The 18,772-nt window shown below is 41.4% G+C and overlaps 1 protein-coding gene across 7 annotated transcripts in view; it reads left to right on the forward strand.

Annotated features, from left to right (window-relative positions):
• Positions 1-18,772, forward strand: part of LOC140197714 (intermembrane lipid transfer protein VPS13B-like) — a 1,066,299-nt gene that overhangs the window by 830,772 nt on the left and 216,755 nt on the right. For all 7 annotated transcript variants that reach the window (XM_072258131.1, XM_072258103.1, XM_072258121.1 and 4 more), the window contains exons 32-33: positions 441-564; positions 1,347-1,490. In XM_072258131.1, coding sequence (XP_072114232.1) covers positions 441-564; positions 1,347-1,490 — 268 coding nt within the window. The remainder of the gene's footprint in view (positions 1-440; positions 565-1,346; positions 1,491-18,772) is intronic.

Below are 18,772 nucleotides of genomic sequence, written 5' to 3' on the forward strand. Positions count from 1 at the left end.
GAGGACTTCCAGGCAAAACTACCATATCATTGACATATCACCTTACCCAAAAATATTTGGTGTCCAGGACCATGACCTTCTTGGGCCATGGATTGGACATTCTTCGTCCCATGGGCTGCTTGACTATTTCCTACCCTACAGGATGCCGGATCTGTCAGTTGGATTGATAAGAGAGTGTGAATCTCCATAATATACAGAAACCAAGGATTTTGTGCACCACTAACCCACTTTTCTCATCTCTACAACCCATCCCAGTAAATATTTTGACCTTAGTTATTAAGCTGTAACTCATTTATGGAGTGTACGGAAGGCTGCGTCGAACAATCTGATTTAATTATTTGGAAATGAACTGTGTTTATTTGCCAGTTTGACAACTGGTCTGTAACTAAGTTGATGCAGAGGAATAATAACATTGCATTACTATATGTCTTTTTACACAGTATTCGTCGTCATCAAGAGCGAAGGGCAATATTAACTCCAATTTTGACAGACTTCAGTTTGCGAATAACAGCTGCCCCTGCCATTCTTTTTAAAAAACTCTCACCTGAGAATGCACAGACTGAGGTCAGTAATGTGAGTTTTAATGAACTGCTCTCTCTGCCATCTAAAATTATCTAGACTCTCTATCTACTAAAGTTGCTTTGACTTTTCCTTTTTAATCCCCTTTTCCATGTCTGCATGAATTTAGTTGTTTTGTCGTCAGTGACCTATAATTTTGTCACAAATCAAGCACTTAGTTATTTGCCCTAAATTTTTGTTGTGGCTTGATGTCAAATTTTACTTGTTAATATTCTGTTAATTCTCTCAAAGTTAGCAGCATATTTGGTGGACAGTTTTTTATATAAATTCTATTTCTGCATAAAGAAAGATGAGTTCTTCTCTGCCCAGTTGCTTTATAATTGCATCCAGCTCAACTTACAAAGAATTCCTTTTGCTCTTGGAAGCTGGAGCTACCAAATGAAGTACTCCTGGTTACTCCTTCACTAAAAACCAAATGGGGCAAAGATGCTGAAGGAAACTCTAAAAAGTTTCTAAATAGAGATTGAACAAATTTACTTTCATAAGATATATAAGAATTTCAGAAGTAGGGTGGGTGCAAGAAGTTAATAGATCAACTCTGATCCAACTGACTGCCAGTGGGGAATGAGTCCCATTTCTAAAGTCTGGAAAAATTTTCTATGAATTAATAACTGCCTGATATATAGATTTGAATTTACTGCATTTTTATTATATATGTGTCACATATAACCTTTCAAATTGAATTTTGGTATTCTTATTTTGAAACATTCATATGACGCTACTATGCAGGAAATCAGATTTTAATGTTATATATAATACCATTGTAGGAAATAGTAGTGTGCGGCCATTCACTGGAAGTCAACGTTACCACAAGTCTGGATTTCTTCCTCAGTGTAGCTCAAGTACAGCTCTTACAACAGCTGATAGAAGCCAATATGCTTGGAGTGGTGGTGTCAGACCAAATGTCAGAGGTAAGCTCATACCTGACTTCAATTTCCTTTCTCATCTTTTGAATTGCATTTACGAAGATGGAAGATGATGCTCAAGCACAGGGATAATGTAAGAATCGTGACATTAAATTTGATCCATAACATACAGATTAATAGTGTTGAATTAAGAACAAACCCCAGCTATTGTTCTCCATGCATTAGGTAGAATTTACAGCATAGAAGCAGGTCATTCAATCTAACTGGTCTGTGCTGCTGTTTATGATTTTCATTGGAATAAAAATTATGAAAGAAGTTCAACCACAAGTTATTTGCTTGTGGTTTGAAGGTCTTGATTCACATGAATACTGGTTGCCAGCATTTCAAAAGCTAATGCAAAGAAACAAGCAACAAAGGGGATCCCTGCTGAATGTTCTAATGGAAATGTGATCTCATTAGGGACAACTGATGTATGGAGCTGCGAGGTAAACAATGGTCTTTTAAACTATAGCTGACATTAAAAAAATGAAGAATAACACAGATTATGCCTTGCAGAATATCACATTACAGTCTCATGCTATGTGTATAGTTTTCTTTTGGAAGCCAGAAAACAACTGGGGAATAAAGTCGGACACTTCGCACCAATATGATTCACAGATTGTGGTTTTGAACTTTAATTGGAAGGGAGAAGTGTTCTGAATTATAGGACTATGAAAACTTCTCTTTTTTATCAATCAGCTGTATAGTTTTGTCACGTTTTAGTGTATATTTAAATAATATGTCTGTATGCATTTCTTTACTGTGTAGTTAGCGTACCTGCTTATCATTTGTAATTCTTTATATTTCGACAGTAGTTTCAGGTCGGTACCCAAATTAATTTTGACAAAAATTACCTTTCTTTTCCAAATAGCTGAGAAAAATCAGAATCAAATTTATTATCTCTGCCATGGCGTAAAATTTGTTGTTTTTGCAGCAGAAGTACAGTCCATAAGACATTAAAATCCATAAGTTGTGAAAAAATAGTGTAAATAAAATGGGATAATGGTAGTATTTATGTGTTCATGGACTATTCAGATATCTGATGGCAGAAGGAAACTGTTTCTAAATCATTGAATGTGGATCTTCAGACTCCTGTAACTCCTTCCCCAAAGGCAGTAATAAGAAGAGAGCATGTCCTGAAATGTCGACTATTTATTCCCCTTCATTGATGCTGCCTGACCTCCATACTGACTTGGTACAGCCATTTAGAATTCTTTCTGGTGTAAATCTATCGAAATTTATAAGAGTTCTTGGTGATATATCAAATTTCCTCAAACTCCTAATGAATTATAGTCAACTGGTGTGCCTTCTTTGTGATTGCACCGATGTCTTGGGCCCAGGATAGAATCCCTGAGGTGTTGACACACAGGAGTTCCGTGGTCTTGCTGATGTTGAGTGTGACTTTGCTGTTGCGACACCACTCAAGCAGCTGATCTATCTCACTTCTGTGTGCCTACTTGTCACCATCTGAGAGTCTACCAACAGAATGCTGTCATCAGTATATTTATAGGTGACACTTGAGCTGTTCTTAGCCATACAGTCATGAGTGTAGAGAAGGTAGAACAATTTGCGAAGCACACATCCTTGAGGTGCACCTGCGTTGATTGTCAGCAAGGAGGAGATGTTATTTCTGATCTACATTGACTGTTTATCCTGGTGAGGAACTCAAGGATTCAGTTGTAGAGGGAGTTACAGGGGCCAACATTTTGAAGTTTGGTCAGTAGTACAGAGGGAATGATGATGTTAGACACTGATCTATAATCGATAAACAGCAGCCTGACATGTGTCTTGCAGTTGCCTAGGTCCTCCAAAGTGAATGGAGAACCAGTAAGATTGCATCCATAGTAGACTTGGAGCATGGCGAGGCAAATTGCAGTGGGTCCAGGTCCATGCTTGGGCAGCAGTTATGCCAAACCTCTTGAAGCACTTCATTACAGTAGATGGGTGTGCTGCTCACGTGTCTGTTTGTCAGTCTGTGTGTAGTTTTTCATTGATACTATTGTATTTCTTTGTCCTACTGTGAATGGCTGCAAAAAAAATGAATCTCAAGATAGTATAATGTGACATATACATACTCTTGGATAATAAATTGACTTTGAATTATTGGGCGATAATCATTGAGGCAATTTTTCCTGCTCTTTTTGGGCACCAGAATGATTGCAGCCCTTTTGAAGCAGGTGAGAAACAGCCAACTGGTTGGCACAGGTTTTTAATACCCGCGCAGATACGCAGCCAGGGCCCAATGCCTTGTGAGGGTTCACCCTCTTGAAGGATACTTGGTTATCAGAGGGTCACCTGATGCTGTTGAGATTTGCACCAATGTTATTTTCCCTTTCAAAGTGTTCATGAAAGGCATTGAAGCTCATCGGCAAGTGAAGCATCATTACCATTTAGACCATAAGACCGTAAGACATTGGAGGAGAATTAGGCCATTTGGCCAATTGAGTCTGCTCTGCCATTTGATCATGGCTGATCCATTTGCCTCTCAACCCCATCCTCATGCCTTTTCCCCGTAACCATTCACACCCTGACTTATCAACCTCCGCCTTAACTGCTCTTAATTACTTGGCCTCATACCCGTATGTAGCAATTAATTCCACAGAATCAACACCCCCTGAATAAATAAATTCCTTCTCAGCTCCATTCTAAGTAGACATCCCTCTATTCTGAGGTTACGCCCTCTGGTCCTAAACTCCCCACTGTAGGAAATATCCTCTCTACATCCACTCTGTCTAGGCCTTTCAACATTCGATAGGTTTCAATGAGATTTCCCCCCTCCCCCTCATTCTAAATTCCAGCGAGTACAGGCCTAGCCCAGAACAATCAAACGCTCCTCATATGATAAGATTTTCATTCCAGGAAACCATTTTCGTGAACTTCCTTTGAAACCTCTCCAATATCAGCACATCCTTTCTTAGATAATGGGTACAATAGTACTCTTAGGAAATGAGTATTGCTCACAATACTCCAATTGAGGCCTCTCCAGTGCTTTATGAAGCCTCAGCATTACATTGTTGCTTTTATACTCTACTGCTCTGGAAATGAATGCAAACATTTGTGTTCGTTACTGCCAACTCAACCTACAATTAAGAATATAGAACATAGAACATAGAAGTCTGTTGTTGTGTAGCTTGCCAAGCTGCTAGTTAGCTTGCAGGCGTTTCGTTACCCTGCTAGGCAACATCATCGGTGCAACTTTGAATGAAGTGTTGATGATCTACATTGTTCGGCTTTTATGTGTCCTGTGATTAGTCAGTTTGTGTGTGTGTGTGTGTGTAAACGGACTAATCACAGGACACATAAAAGACGAACTATGTAGATCACCAACACTTCATTCGAAGTTACACCGATGATGTTGTCTAGCAGGGTAACGAAACGCCTGCAAGCTAACAAGCCAGCTTGGTGAGTCACTCAACAACAGCATCCTCAACCCGAGGTACAAACTTTTTTCAACATCACACAGAACTCTACAGCACATTACAGGTCTTTTGGCCCACAATGTTGTGCCGACCATGTAACCTACTCCAGAAACTGCCTAGTATTTCCCTACCGCTTATTCCTCTATTTTTCTAAGCTCCATGTATCTATCTAAAAGTCTATTAATTAAAAACTCTATTATATCCTCCTCTACCATCGTCGCAGTGCAATCCACTCACCCACCAATCTCTGTGTGAAATACTTACCTCTGGATACCTATTTCCGTGACCCCTCGTGTTAGCCATTTCAGCCCTGAGAAAAAGCCTCTGGCTATCCAGATGATCAATGCCTCTCATCATCTTATACACCTCTATCAAGTCACCTTTCAACCTCCGTCACTTGACAAGGAGAGAAGGCCAAGTTCACTCAACCTGTTCTCATAAGGCATGCTCTCCAATCCAGGCAACATCCTTGTAAATCTCCTCTGCACTCTCTCTATAGTATCCACATCCTTCCTGTGGTGAGGTGACCAGAACTGAACACAGTATTCCAAGTGGGGTCTAGCTAAGGTCTTATATAGCTGTAACACTACTCCACAGCTCTTGAACTTAATCCCACAGTTGATGAAGGCCAACACACCATACGCTTTCTTAACCACGCTGCATAGCAGCTTTGAGTACCCTATGGACATGGATCCCGAGATCTCTCTGGTCCTCCGCACTGCCAAGGGTCTTACCATTAATACTATGTTCTGTCTTTAAATTTGACCTGCCGGAATGAACCACTTAACACTTATCTGGGCTGAACTCCATCTGCCATATCTCAGTTCTGCATCCCATCAATGTCCCGCTGTAACCTCTGAGAACCCTCTGAAATATTCACACCCCCCCCCCAACTTTTGTGTTGTCAGCAAACATACTAATCCACCCTTCAACTTCCTCATCCAGGTCATTTATAAAAATCACAAAGAGGAGGGGTCTCAGAACAAATCCCTGCAGAACACCACTGGTCGCTGACTTCCATGCAATATACGATCCATCTATAACCACCCTTCTGGGGGCCATTCAAGTCTGGATCCACAAAGCAAGGTCTCCTTGGATCCCATGCCTCCTTACTTTTTGAATGAGCCTTGCATGGGAAACCTTATCAAATATTAAAATCCAATACACTACATCCACTGCTGTACCTTCATCAATGTGTTTTGTTATATCCTCAAAGAATTGAATCAGACTCATAAGGCATGACCTGCCCTTGACAAAGCCATGCTGACTATCCCTAATCAGATAATGTCTCTCCAAATGCTCATAAATCCTGCCTTTCAGGATCTTCTCCTACAACTTGCCCACTTGTATATCTCATCCGGACCCAGTGATTTATCTAACTTAATGCTTTTCAAAAGCTCCAGCACACCGACTTTCTTAATGTTTATATGCTCAAATATTTCAGTCCACTGTAGGTCATACCCACAATTGCCAAGGTCCTTTTCCCTGGTGAATACTGAAGCAAAGTATTCATTAAGTACCTTCACTACCTCCTCTGACTCCATGCATACGCTTGCACTATTGCACCTGATTTGTCCTACCCTCACATGGCTCATCCTCTTGCCCTTCGCATACTTATAGAATGCCTTGGGGTTTTCTTCAATCTTGCTCGCAAAGGCCTTCTCATGGCCCCTTCTAGCTCTCCTAATTTTATTCTTAAGCTCCTTCCTGACAACCTTGTAATTTTCTATAGCTCCAACAGTACCTAGTTTCTCTTACCTTTCATAATTGTTTCTTTACTTCTTAGCTAGATTCTCTACATCCTTTGTACACCATGGTTCTTTTACCCTACCATCCTTTCCCTGCCTCAATGGAACATACCTGTGCAGAACGCCATGCAAATGTCCCCTGAACATTTGCCACATTTCTGCTGTGCATTTCCCTGAAAAATCTGCTCCCAATTTATGCCTCCAAGTTCCTGCCTAATAGCATCATATTTCCCCCTACCCCAATTAAATATTTGCCCAAATTGTCTGCCCTATCCCTCTCCAGCACTATGGTAGAGGAGACAGAGTTGTGATCACTACCTCCAAAGTGCTCTCCCACCAAGAAATCTGATCCCTGACCAATAGCAGTTCAAGTACAGCCGCTCCTTAAATTGACTTATCTACATATTGCATCAGGAAACCTTCCTCAATGCATCTAACAAACTCCATCCCATCCAAACCCCTTGCTCTAAGGAGATGCCAGTCAATTTAGGAAAGTTAAAATCCCACATCACAACAACCCTATTATTATTGCACCATTCCAGAATCTGCCTCCCTATCTGCTCCTTGATGTCTCTATTACTATTGAGGGTCTATAAAAAAAACACCCAGTAGAATTATTGCCCCCTTCCTGTTTCTGACTTCCACCCACAATGACTCAGTAGACAATCCCTCCATGACTTCTTCCTTTTTTGCAGCTGTGATATTATCCTTGATTAGCAATGCCACGCCCCCCACCTCTTTTGCTTCCCTCCCTGTCTTTTTTGAAACATCTAAAGCCCGGCACACTCAGCACCCATTCCTGCCCCCGAGACATCCAAGTCTCTGTAATGGCCGCAATGTCATAGTTCTGTGTATTGATGCACGCTCTTAAGTTCATCCGCCTCGTTTAGGATGCTCCTTGCATTAAAATAGAGACATCTCAAACCATCTGGTTAAGTGCATCTTTGGTCTATCATCTGCCTATCCTTCCTCACAAACTCTCTACAATCTGTCCCTACTTGTGCACCAACTGCCCCAACCTCTGCCTCTTCACTTGGTGCCCACACTGCTCCAAACCTAGTTCAAACCTTCCCCAACAGCATTAGCAAACCTTCCTCTCAGGATATTGGTTTCCTTCCAGTTCGGGTACAACCTGTCCCAAATGTACAGGTCTCCCCTTCCCCAGAAAAGGTTCCATGATCCAAGAACTTGAAACCCTGTCCCCTATACCATTAATACTATCTCCTCAGCCACTCATTCGTCTGTGGTATCTTCTTGTTCTGACCTTACCTAGCTCGTGGCACTGGGTGTAATCTGGAGATTACCACCTTGGAGGTCCTGCTCTTCAGCCTCCTTTCTAACTCCTTAAACTTACTGTGCAGGACCTTTACCCCGTTCCTTCCTATGTCATTGGTACCAAGTATACCACGACCTCTGCCTGCTCACTCTCCCTTTCAAGAATATTCTGCAACTACTCAGAGACATCCTGGACCCTAGCACCCAGGAGGCAACACACTATCCTGATGTCTCTTTTGCTGCCACAGAATCTCCTATCTGTCCCCCTAACTATCGAGTCCCCTATGACTATTGCTTCGCCTGACTTCACCCTACTCTTCTGAAACTCAAAGCTGACCACAGTGCTATTAGTCTGGCTGCTACTGTTGGCTTGCCCAGATAGGCTATCCCTCTCAGCAGTATCCAAAGGGGTATACCTTTTGCTGAAGGGAATGGTCACAAAGGGGAACCCTGTATTTTCTTTCTCCCTTTACCTCTCTCAGTGCTCACCTATCTAGTCCCTGAATTCTGCGCTCTGGGTGTAACCACCTGCTTAAAAGTCTTACCTATCAATTACTCTGCCTCTTGGATGATCCTTAGTTCATCCATCTCCAGTTCCAGCTCCTTAATGCAGTCTTTCAGGAGCTGGAGTTGGTTGCACTTCCCACAGGTATAGTCAAAAGGGAGACCACCAGGTTCCATGAATTCCCACAACCTATAGGAGGACCATTCCACTGCCATATCTTCCATCCTGTCTGTACTGTACTATGAGCAACCAAGACCAAATCAGCAATAACAAAAGGAAAAACCTACCCTTCTTACCTGTTTCTTTGGCCTCAGCCTCTTTTCATTGAAGCCTCTTGAGTCAAAGCCTCTAAGTTCCCTCTCTGTTTTTAGACCCCAGTCCAACAATGGCCGCTCCACTAGACCATATCTCTCAATTGCAATTTAAAAAATAAACTATTTGCTTGATCCCCCCCCCCATTACTACCTCTCTAATGCCATTTTCCAGAGGCCCGATATCTACTCTTGCCCCACTTTTTATATAACTGAAAAACTTTTGGTATCTTCTTTGAAATTTTTGGGTAGCTTACCTTCATACTTCATCTTTTCTCTCCTTATGGCTTTTTGTCATTACCTTCAGTTTGTTTTTAAAATCTTCCTAATCCTCTAACTTTCCACTAATTTTTTGCTCTATTACATGCCTTGTCTTTTATTTTTATGGTGGCTTTGACTTCCCTTGTCAGCCATGGTTGTATCATCCTTGGGATGTATCTATCCTGTGGTGTCCAAATTTCTCCCAGGAACTCCAGACATTGTTGTTATGCCGTCATCCCTTCCAGTGTTCCCTTCCAATCAACTTTGGCCAGCTCCTCTCCCATGCATCTGTAATTCTCTTTACTCTACTATGATACTGATACATTTGATTATAGCTTCTCCCTCTCAAATTGCAGGGTGAGCTCTATCATATTAAGGTTGTCATAGTTGAAGGTGCTAATTGGGACAAGCTCCCACTACCTATTAAATGCTCCCAATGGTATGCTCCTCAAATAGTCTCTGACAACCAAAGTCCAGCTCCTGGCAGAACTGTTTCTACTGACAGGAGAAGGGGCAAAGGTGGGTTACTGGTGTCTTAAAATTAGTTGCTTTGGGCTGATGGGTCTCATTACCTGTGGTTGGCAGCTCATCTAGGAGAAGGAAAACTCCTGATCCCAAAGCTCCGCTTGCCTTGCAGCTATACCTACTCATGAAGGAAGCTTTGGGAGTAAACCCCGAGGGAAAAATATATGGAGCTGCAGTCCCAAAGGCAGTCTGACATTGAGTTCAATGTTGACTGGCAACTCCTGCTGGTACCAAACTGAATTGGTCTCTACCGTTCCTTTGGGTTGATCAGTTGCGTGGAGAGGGGTAGCTTGCTCTCTATATCGTACTGCTGAGGCTTGCGTATCTAGACAGCTAGAATGCAATATCCATGGCCAACTCTGACTGACAGAGGCCCTCACTTCACTATCATATTATGATCACTGCCTCCTAAGGGTTCCTTTACCTTAAGCTTCCTAAACAAATCCAATTCATTTTACAGCACCTCTTCTCTTTTCCTCCCTAAATCATTAGCACCAAAATGTACCAAGATTTCTGGCTGCTCACCCTCCCCCTTTCAAATTCTCTCAACCCGATCCGAGACATCCCTGACCCTCACACCTGGAAGGCAACATACCATTTGGGGGTCTATTGCATGAACAGAATCTCATGTCTAGTCTTCTAACTATGGAACCCGTTATCACTACTGCAGTCCTCCTTTCTGAGCCGGAGCACCAGGCTCTGTGCCAGAGACCTCATCGCTGCGGCTGCCCCCAGTTGGTCCCCCCACAAACAGTAGCCAAAGTGAGGGGAAGGGCCACAGGGGTACTCTGCTCTGGCTGCTGATTTTCTTTCCCTCTCATGACAGTCACCCAGGTACCTGCCTCCTGCAACTTAGGGGTGACCACCTCCCTCTAGATCCTATCCATCACCTCCTCAGTTTTCTGTATTAGCCGATGGTTATCAAGCTGCAGCACCATTTATGCTGTTAAGCTTCACCTTATAGGAATTAATGGTGTGGAAACCCTGCCACAATTGCAGTGGTCTCTAACTTCACTCATAATTGCCTTTTTGCTTTCACCTGGACTCATCGGCTTCTGGGCCACTGGTCCTGAACAGCCCACAGCAGACTGCAAGTCTCCTGGTTCATTCAGGGCTTCTGGTTTGAGAAAACTTCGTATGTTCTCAAAGGCACACCCTCATCACTCTGGTCTTGATAAAGTCAGTGATAGATGCAGCATATTAATTCCAAACCAAATATTGTCCAGTCCACTGATTCACATGACCTCCCAAGACCGTACCTTCATGGTCATCACCAGTGGTGCTGTGGCTCTCAGTTGCTGCCTATATTCTGGGAGTCGAAGTACAGCCAGGTGAACAATCTTGCTAAAAATACGGTCACAGACTGGCACAGTGAGCATTCTTGGTTATTGTGTAACAGTCACCAAGTGTGTTTCCGAGCTAATTCTTTTTTCCGCTTGATTCGATGTTACCAACACTGAGCCCCTGAGGAAACCTACAGCTGATGTGACCTGCAACTTGGTCATCTCTGAGGCCAAAGTTCACAGATGATCCAACGAGTGGACAGTTGCAAGGCTGTAAGACCGGATGGCATCCCAGGGCGGGTACTCAGAGTGTGCATGGCACAACTGGCAGGTGTATTTACAGACAGTTTTAATCTCTCCCTCTCCCAGTGTAGAGTACCCTCCTGCTTCAAAACATTCACCATTGTTTCAGTACCTAAAAAGACTAAGGTAACATATCTGAATGTCTGATGTCCTGTTGCACTCACCTTAATTATAAGCAAATGCTTTGAGAGGCTGGTCAAAGACTACATCTGCAGATCTGCAGCATGCTACCACCCACACTGGACCCCCTACAATTCATCTATCGACACAACTAATCGACAGATGACCACAATAACGACAGCTCTACACACCGTCCTTATACATCTGGAAAAGAAGGATGCTTATTTGAGAATGCTGAACACCATAATTCCCTCCAGGCTTGGCAAGGAGCTCAGAGACCTTGGCCTTCACCCTGCATTGTGTAGCTGGATCCTGGACTTCCTGTCAGATCGCTGGCAGGTGGAAAGAGTGGGCTCCCTCACCTCTGCCCCTCTGACTCTCAACACAGATGCCCCTCAGGGCTGCGTACTAAGCCCCCTCCTTTACCCTCTGTATACCCATGACCGTGTTGCCACCCACAGCTCCAATCTGGTAATTAAATTTGCTGACAACACTTCACTGATTGGCCTAATCTCAAATAATAATGAGGCAGCCTACAGAGAAGAAGTCATTACCCTGACACAGTAGTGTCAAGAAAACAACCTCTCCCTCAATGTCGCAAAAACAAAGGAGCTGGTTGTGGACTACAGGAGGAATGGAGACAGGCTAGCCCCTATTCACATCAATGGATATGGAATTGAAAGGGCGAACAGCTTTAAATTCCTCGGCATAAACATCACAGTGGATCTCACATGGTCTGTACGTACCGGCAGTGTGGTGAAAAAGGCACAACCGCGCCTCTTTCACCTCAGACAGTTGAAGAAGTTTGGTTTGGGCTCCCAGGGGCACAATTGAGAGCACCCTGACTGGCTGCATCACTGCCTGGTACGAGAATTGTACTTCCTCCAATCGCAGGACACTGCAGGAGAGTGGTGCCCAGCGCATCTGTAGATGTGAACTTACCACTATTCAGAACATTTACAAAGGCAGGTGTGTAAAAAGGGCCCGGAGGATCTTTGGGGAACTGAGTCACCCCAACCACAAACTGTTCCAGCTGCTACAATCTGGGAAACAGTACAGCAGCATAAAAACCAGGACCAACAGGCTCTGGGACAGCGTCTTCTACCAGGCCATCAGACTGATTAATTCATGCTGACACAACTGTATTTCTGTTATATTGACTGTCCTGTTGTACATATGATTTATTATAAATTACTATAAATTGCACATTGCACGTTTAGATGGAGATGTAACGTAAAGATTTTTACTACTCATGTATATGAAGGATGTAGGTAATAACGTCAATTCAATTCAGTGCTCTGGTTCTATAGGTGACATGCTGGTGATGGTCAGAGACTCCTTCATGCTGGCCTTCAATGTAGTCTGTTTCCAGAATGATACCACAATCAGAATCAAAATCAAATTTAATATCACCAGCATATGTCGTGAAACTTCTTAACACTCCACCAAGTTAAATGTCTTGCTTAATATAATCTTGGTTTGGATGCTCTAGAAGCTCATTTTGAGGAAGAATGGATAATGTTTTTCCCAGTGTGCAGCCAATACTTATTTCTCCATTAACATCTTAAAAGCAGGTCATCAGTACTGTATCTTTTTTTTCTACTGTTGGAATCTTGCTAATTGCTTCATTCCTGCACTCACTAACTTGATGACATTGGTTGTAGAGATTTTGAGGCATTCTGCAAGCGTGAGAGGGACTTTATGTATGCAGCCCGTTAATTATTTTTGTTTCTTAGTTGCTAGCTACCATTTACAGGGGTGCCCTTATAGAATGGAACTGAGAAGAAATTTCTTCAGCAGTAAGTGGTGAATCTGTGAAATTCTTTGCCACAGGCAGCTGTGGAGGCCAAGTCTTTATGCATATTGAAGGCAGAGATTGATAGATTCTTGATTGGTCAGGGCATGAAGGGATACAGAGAGATGCTTGGATATTGAGGCTGAGAAGAAAATTGGATCAGCCATGACGAAATGGCAGAGCAGACTTGATGGGCCAAATGACCTATTTCTGCTCTTCTATCTCATGGTCTTATCTCATCTGTTTTTAACTTTAAGTGATAAAAATGTTGCAATTTGATGTACAAATGATGTTATGAAAATTCACCTAAGAAAATTAGAAGTGAGGCAATGGATGGCCGGCAATCAAATGTCCGTGCTATTTGATTGCCAGTGCTATTTCATTTTGTTAGAATTTAATATAAGCAATTTAAGTAACACAGATTAACCCCCGCCCCCATTACAGGGGTTTGTGTTCCTAGAAAATCTCTCTGGTGCTGCTGCAACTTATTTTCTGCTACTTATCTATTTAATACTGTTTTTCTATTTCTGTCTTGTTTTTATCTACCGCTTTATTTAATTGCCTGAGAGGAAGCCAGAGTTTCTTTGTACCTATGTATAATGACAATAAAGAACATTCAATTCAATTCAAAATGGCCCATACTATGATTTTCTGTAATGTAAATACATCTCATCTGCATATGTGCATAAGTTGAAATTTATTGTAATTCATTATTTACTTTCCCCCACCACACTTAATTTTTGTAAGAGCAAGCGTTACTTTGGATCTCAAGTAGTGATCCGTAAATTGTATAAAGGCAAATTTTCATTACACAAATGCTTGTAACAGAAGGAATTCCTGTAATTTATTTGTATTATTGAATTCCACTTTTAGTATCAGGTTATTCTGAAATATATTGTCCCTCTCTAAAATTCCTTTGACGTTGATAATATAATAAACTAAATCGTTTGAGTTTGCGTGTGAGCCATTGTCATCCCACTGTATATCTCTTTGTGAGGGCTCTGTGGCTTAACTCTGACAATCTCCTGCCTGCTGTGCTCCATAAACTAAAACCAATAATATATGCATTTTGAAGAAGGAATACTTTGTTTAATAATTCAACAAACTATTGAGGTAGCTACATCTCTCTATTAACATGCACGTGTTAAACATTGCAATGGGTTTCGCCATGTGCCGAATACACATCAAATCAAAAAAGAAATGTAACCAAAGTATTTTTTAAGTATTGGCTACAAGCATTTGCTTAAAATAGCAACAAAAACTCAAGGTACATCTTCAGACTATATATGTTAATATTTTCGAGACTGAACATTGGACTTAAATACTTAAAATTATGAGTAATTCTGCCATTTTTATATCTGATCTCCAGTATATCTGAACTTAAAGGTGGTAATTACAGAAAACAAAAGAGCTGATTATTGACTTCAGGAAGGTGGTGGGGGGTGGGGGGATGTGGTGCACATGCTTCTGTTTATGTCAGTGGTGCTGAGGTCGAGAGGTTTGAGAGCTTTAAGTTCCTAGGACTGAATATCACCAAAAGCTTGTCCTGGTCCAACTACATTGACACTATGGCCAGGAAAGCTCAGCAGTACCCCTACTTCATCAGGAGGCTGAAGAAATTTGACATGTCCTCATTGACCCTCACCAATTTTTATCAATGCACCATATAATGCATCCTGTCTGGGTACATCACTGCTTGACATGACAACTATTTTACCCATAACTGCTAAAAACTGCAAAGAGTTGCAGACACAGCTCAGCGCATCACAGAATCCAGTCTCCTCTCCATGGACTCTGTCGCTGACTTGGTAAAGCCAGCATAATCAAAGACCCCACACGCCTCAGACATTCTCCCTACTCCCTCTCCCATTGGGCACAAAATATGTCTTAAGTCTGAAGACGTATACCACCAGGCTCAAGGACAGCTTCTACCTCACTGTTATGACTATTGCATGGTTCCCCTAGGCAGTGGGTAAAGTTTTCTTGTAATATGGTTAGTGAGCATAAGAAGTTCACATAGCCAGCTGCAGTGAAGAAAAACACAATAAAGTAGACGAGCGCTGACCAAATGGCCATGAAGCTTTGACTTTACACAACATAGCTTGATTGATTGGAACCTAATTTGGAACGAGGGAAACTGCTGGAACTGTCTGACTTTCCTGACTAATTTCTCTGCTGCTGCAAGTCTCCTTTTTCACAACCATCTATGCGCTTTGTATTTCTTTGGCTGTAAAGTGCAGGTGGGACATTCCGAACTATGAGAAGTGCTATACACATATAATTATTTTTTCTCTTTATCCCTTTCAAATATGTTGCTTTGTCTTGAAGTTTCCTTTCTCTGTCTGTTATCTATATTTAACATCAGAGAATATTTCTCTGTGAAGTGAAAAGTAGAAGTCCAGGATATGTGTATAATGGTGGTTAGGTTACTAGTCTAATAATCCGGATGCTAGGGTTGTTGATCCAGAAACATGTTAATGTCCTATGTTCAGGGAAGTATTCATTCAAGAGATCAGGATGCTACTGCATCCCTGATTACCCCTAAACTGAGAAATCCATTGAAAGTCAAGAACATCAGTGCACATGAAGTCATTTATGGCTCAGAAAGGGTAAGGAAGGTTCCCTTCTTACCTGCAGAACTTTAACAGATGAGATGTTTCTTATGCATTCTGCCAATTTACAATCACCTTTGCTGTTACTAACTTTTCAGTCTAGACTATATACAACAGTGAAGACGCAAGCAACTGTAGATGCTGAAATCTGGAGCAATGAAAGATCTGCTGAAGGAACACATTGGCTTGGGCAACATCTATAGGAGGATAGGGATTGTTGATGTTTTGGACCCTGATGCAAGGCTTCGATCTGAAACATTGAAAATTCCTTTCCTCACACACATGCTGCTTGGCCTGCTGATAGGTCCAACAGATAGTTTATAGATAGAATAGTGATTAAGTTAATGGCTAGCAGAAAAGGCTTCCACCATCAGTTTTGGAACATGAGATTAAATCCCACAATGTTGACTTGTGAACTTAAACTCAAATAATTACAGAGCAAAATCAAGCCAAGATGATGACCATGTAATAACTGGATGTTTGTAAAACCCCACCTGATTTACTCATGTTCTTCAGGAGTCTCAATCTACCAATCTTACCTGGTCTACCCTATATGTGACTTCAGACCCATTGACGTCATTGATTTTAATTGCCTCCATAGGTCAAGGGAAATTAGTAATGAACAATAAATGGCATCTTTGCCAGTAGTGCTCACATACTGTGAATAAGTTGCTATGATGGGAATCACTAGTTCTGGCCTCTAGCTATGAATCCAGTAAATTAAACACCAAGATAAATAAAATCTTAGCCTCCAGTAACAGTCAACATTTCAGGCCAATATTCTTCATCAGGACTGAGAATTGTTGGCCTTATCACTAAAGCCCAAGAATTTGACGTTTCTTACTTGGGTTTTTGTTTCAGGTCACAATCCTGAACAATGTCCTTACTTGACTGGTCTAGTCCAGGCTATCTGATCAGCATCAGGTTCCTACTCAAATATATCAGAACTACTGCAGGGGAAAAAAAAGTACAGCAATTAACTGCTGGAAAATTGATTGTTCCTTGTTCCAAAACAGACATTTGAGATACATGGGAATGGATGTATGTAATTCTGTCTGATTATTTTCAGAATTTAGTATTGTTACAGTTCAGTGAATGTTATGAATAGCATATCTTCAATTGCATATGTTGAAGATAAATCTTCTGTTTCACCAAGTCTAGATTGATTCAGAAATTAGATATTCAAAATATTTCTGTAGTCTCAGGCACATGTGAGAAGCAGCTTATTTTTCTTTAGAGGTACAGTTGGGAGTGTTGGTTCCACTAACATTGAATTATGCATTATAACTAATGGCAAAGTAAGCCACCTGTGACACTAGAGTGTACCACAGCTAGGATCTGCAGAGCTCCCTCTCAGCTGATAGTGTGTTGTCGTTCAGTATCATTGAATAGCACCGGAAGGCTGCTGAAGGTTAAACTTCAACCTTCGAATCGGCTGGGGTAATCAGCCAAACTGTCTCCTTCAGGTTCTTATGTTGACTATTGTTGAGGGATGCATTTCACTACTGACAGATAAAACAGAAACCAGAATGTTTGAAGAAGTGTAAATTGTATTTTCCCTGCCCACTCAGGTTTGCAGGTTGTGTGTTGTTTACATCATCATTGGTGACTTACTTGTCATCAGATATGCTCAGTCCAGTTTATCCTTTAGTGTTCATGAATATCATGAAAAACAGTAAAAACATGTTATTTTTGTTGTAACACACATCAAAGTTGCTGGTGAACGCAGCAGGCCAGGCAGCATCTCTAGGAAGAGGTGCAGTCGACGTTTCGGGCCGAGACCCTTCATCAGGACTAACTGAAGGAAGAGTTAGTAAGAGATTTGAAAGTTGGAGGGGGAGGGGGAGATCCAAAATGATAGGAGAAGACAGGGGGGGGAGGGATGGATATATGGCTGTGATAGTGAGTCTGAGTCAAAATGTGGTCGAAAAGTTGAAGAGCCCTCCCCCTCCTGTCTTCTCCGATCATTTTGGATCTCCCCCTCCCACTTTCAAATCTCTTACTAACTCTTCCTTCAGTTAGTCCTGATGAAGGGTCTCGGCCCGAAATGTCGACTGTACCTCTTCCGAGAGATGCTGCCTGGCCTGCTGCGTTCACCAACAACTTTGATGTGTGTTGCTTGAATTTCCAGCATCTGCAGAATTCCTGTTGTTTTTATTTTTGTTGTAATGACATTCCCATCATTCATTTATTCAAAAAATATTTTTTACTTAATTGTATTTTTCAGCAAAGTTGAATGATATTCTTACCAAAGAGAGGTTTATCTTTGCACTGTAACCCCTGAAACAGTGTTAAGGGTATAACCTTTTTATATAGTTGAGGTGCTGTGACAGCTGCTGGTGTTCATTATTCTGCAGAGGTTTTGCTGAGCAACTGCTATCCTGAAATACATTAAATTTGACATTTCTGATCTTAAAGACTATGGTCATAAAATTTCCTCATCTGCTGACACTCCATCCTCTATCCTTTTCTGTAATTCCCAGTGTTCTGGCGCACCCTAGAGGGGTCACAGTTATTTGCTCGATTTGTTTTAATCTTTCCAAAACTCTATGATAATATCAAACACATATTATCTCCACTAAAACTTCTTCACAAGGATTTAGCAGTCATTTCATATTTTTTCTTTGTTTTAAGAAATCAAGAAAGCAAATGCATAATACATTTGTTGAAAGATATAGCCAAATATATTTGGTTTAGCAAGTCCATTATCCAGTTTATACAAAGTTTGTACATTCCTTTACAGTTATCTTTGTATTAATTATTGTTAACCCATTTTTTATGCTTAGTCTGAACCATTTGGGCAGAAAATGCAGTTATGTAATCCCCAGTACTCTTCAGTTTGCCAAATTCCTGTAGCCCTTTTAATTATTGCACAAGCTATCCAGTGGGAACAACAATTATTTTATTTTATATGTATTCAGCAAAGCAGGGAAAGACAGCACCTTACTGCTAAGTTTTTAAGTAAGCCAATTAAGAGAGTGCTGTTAACTCCTTTTTCTACTTTCAACTCTAATTAAGTTTTAATACAGCCGGACTGTTGGAGACATAATCTTTGCTTCTGCTAGCTACTAAGGATCCATGTGATGTTAATGCTGGCAGTTCTAAATCCAGATTCTATGGGTGCAAGTCTA

Source organism: Mobula birostris, chromosome 1, assembly GCF_030028105.1.
Source record: "Mobula birostris isolate sMobBir1 chromosome 1, sMobBir1.hap1, whole genome shotgun sequence".
NCBI lineage: Eukaryota > Metazoa > Chordata > Chondrichthyes > Myliobatiformes > Myliobatidae > Mobula > Mobula birostris.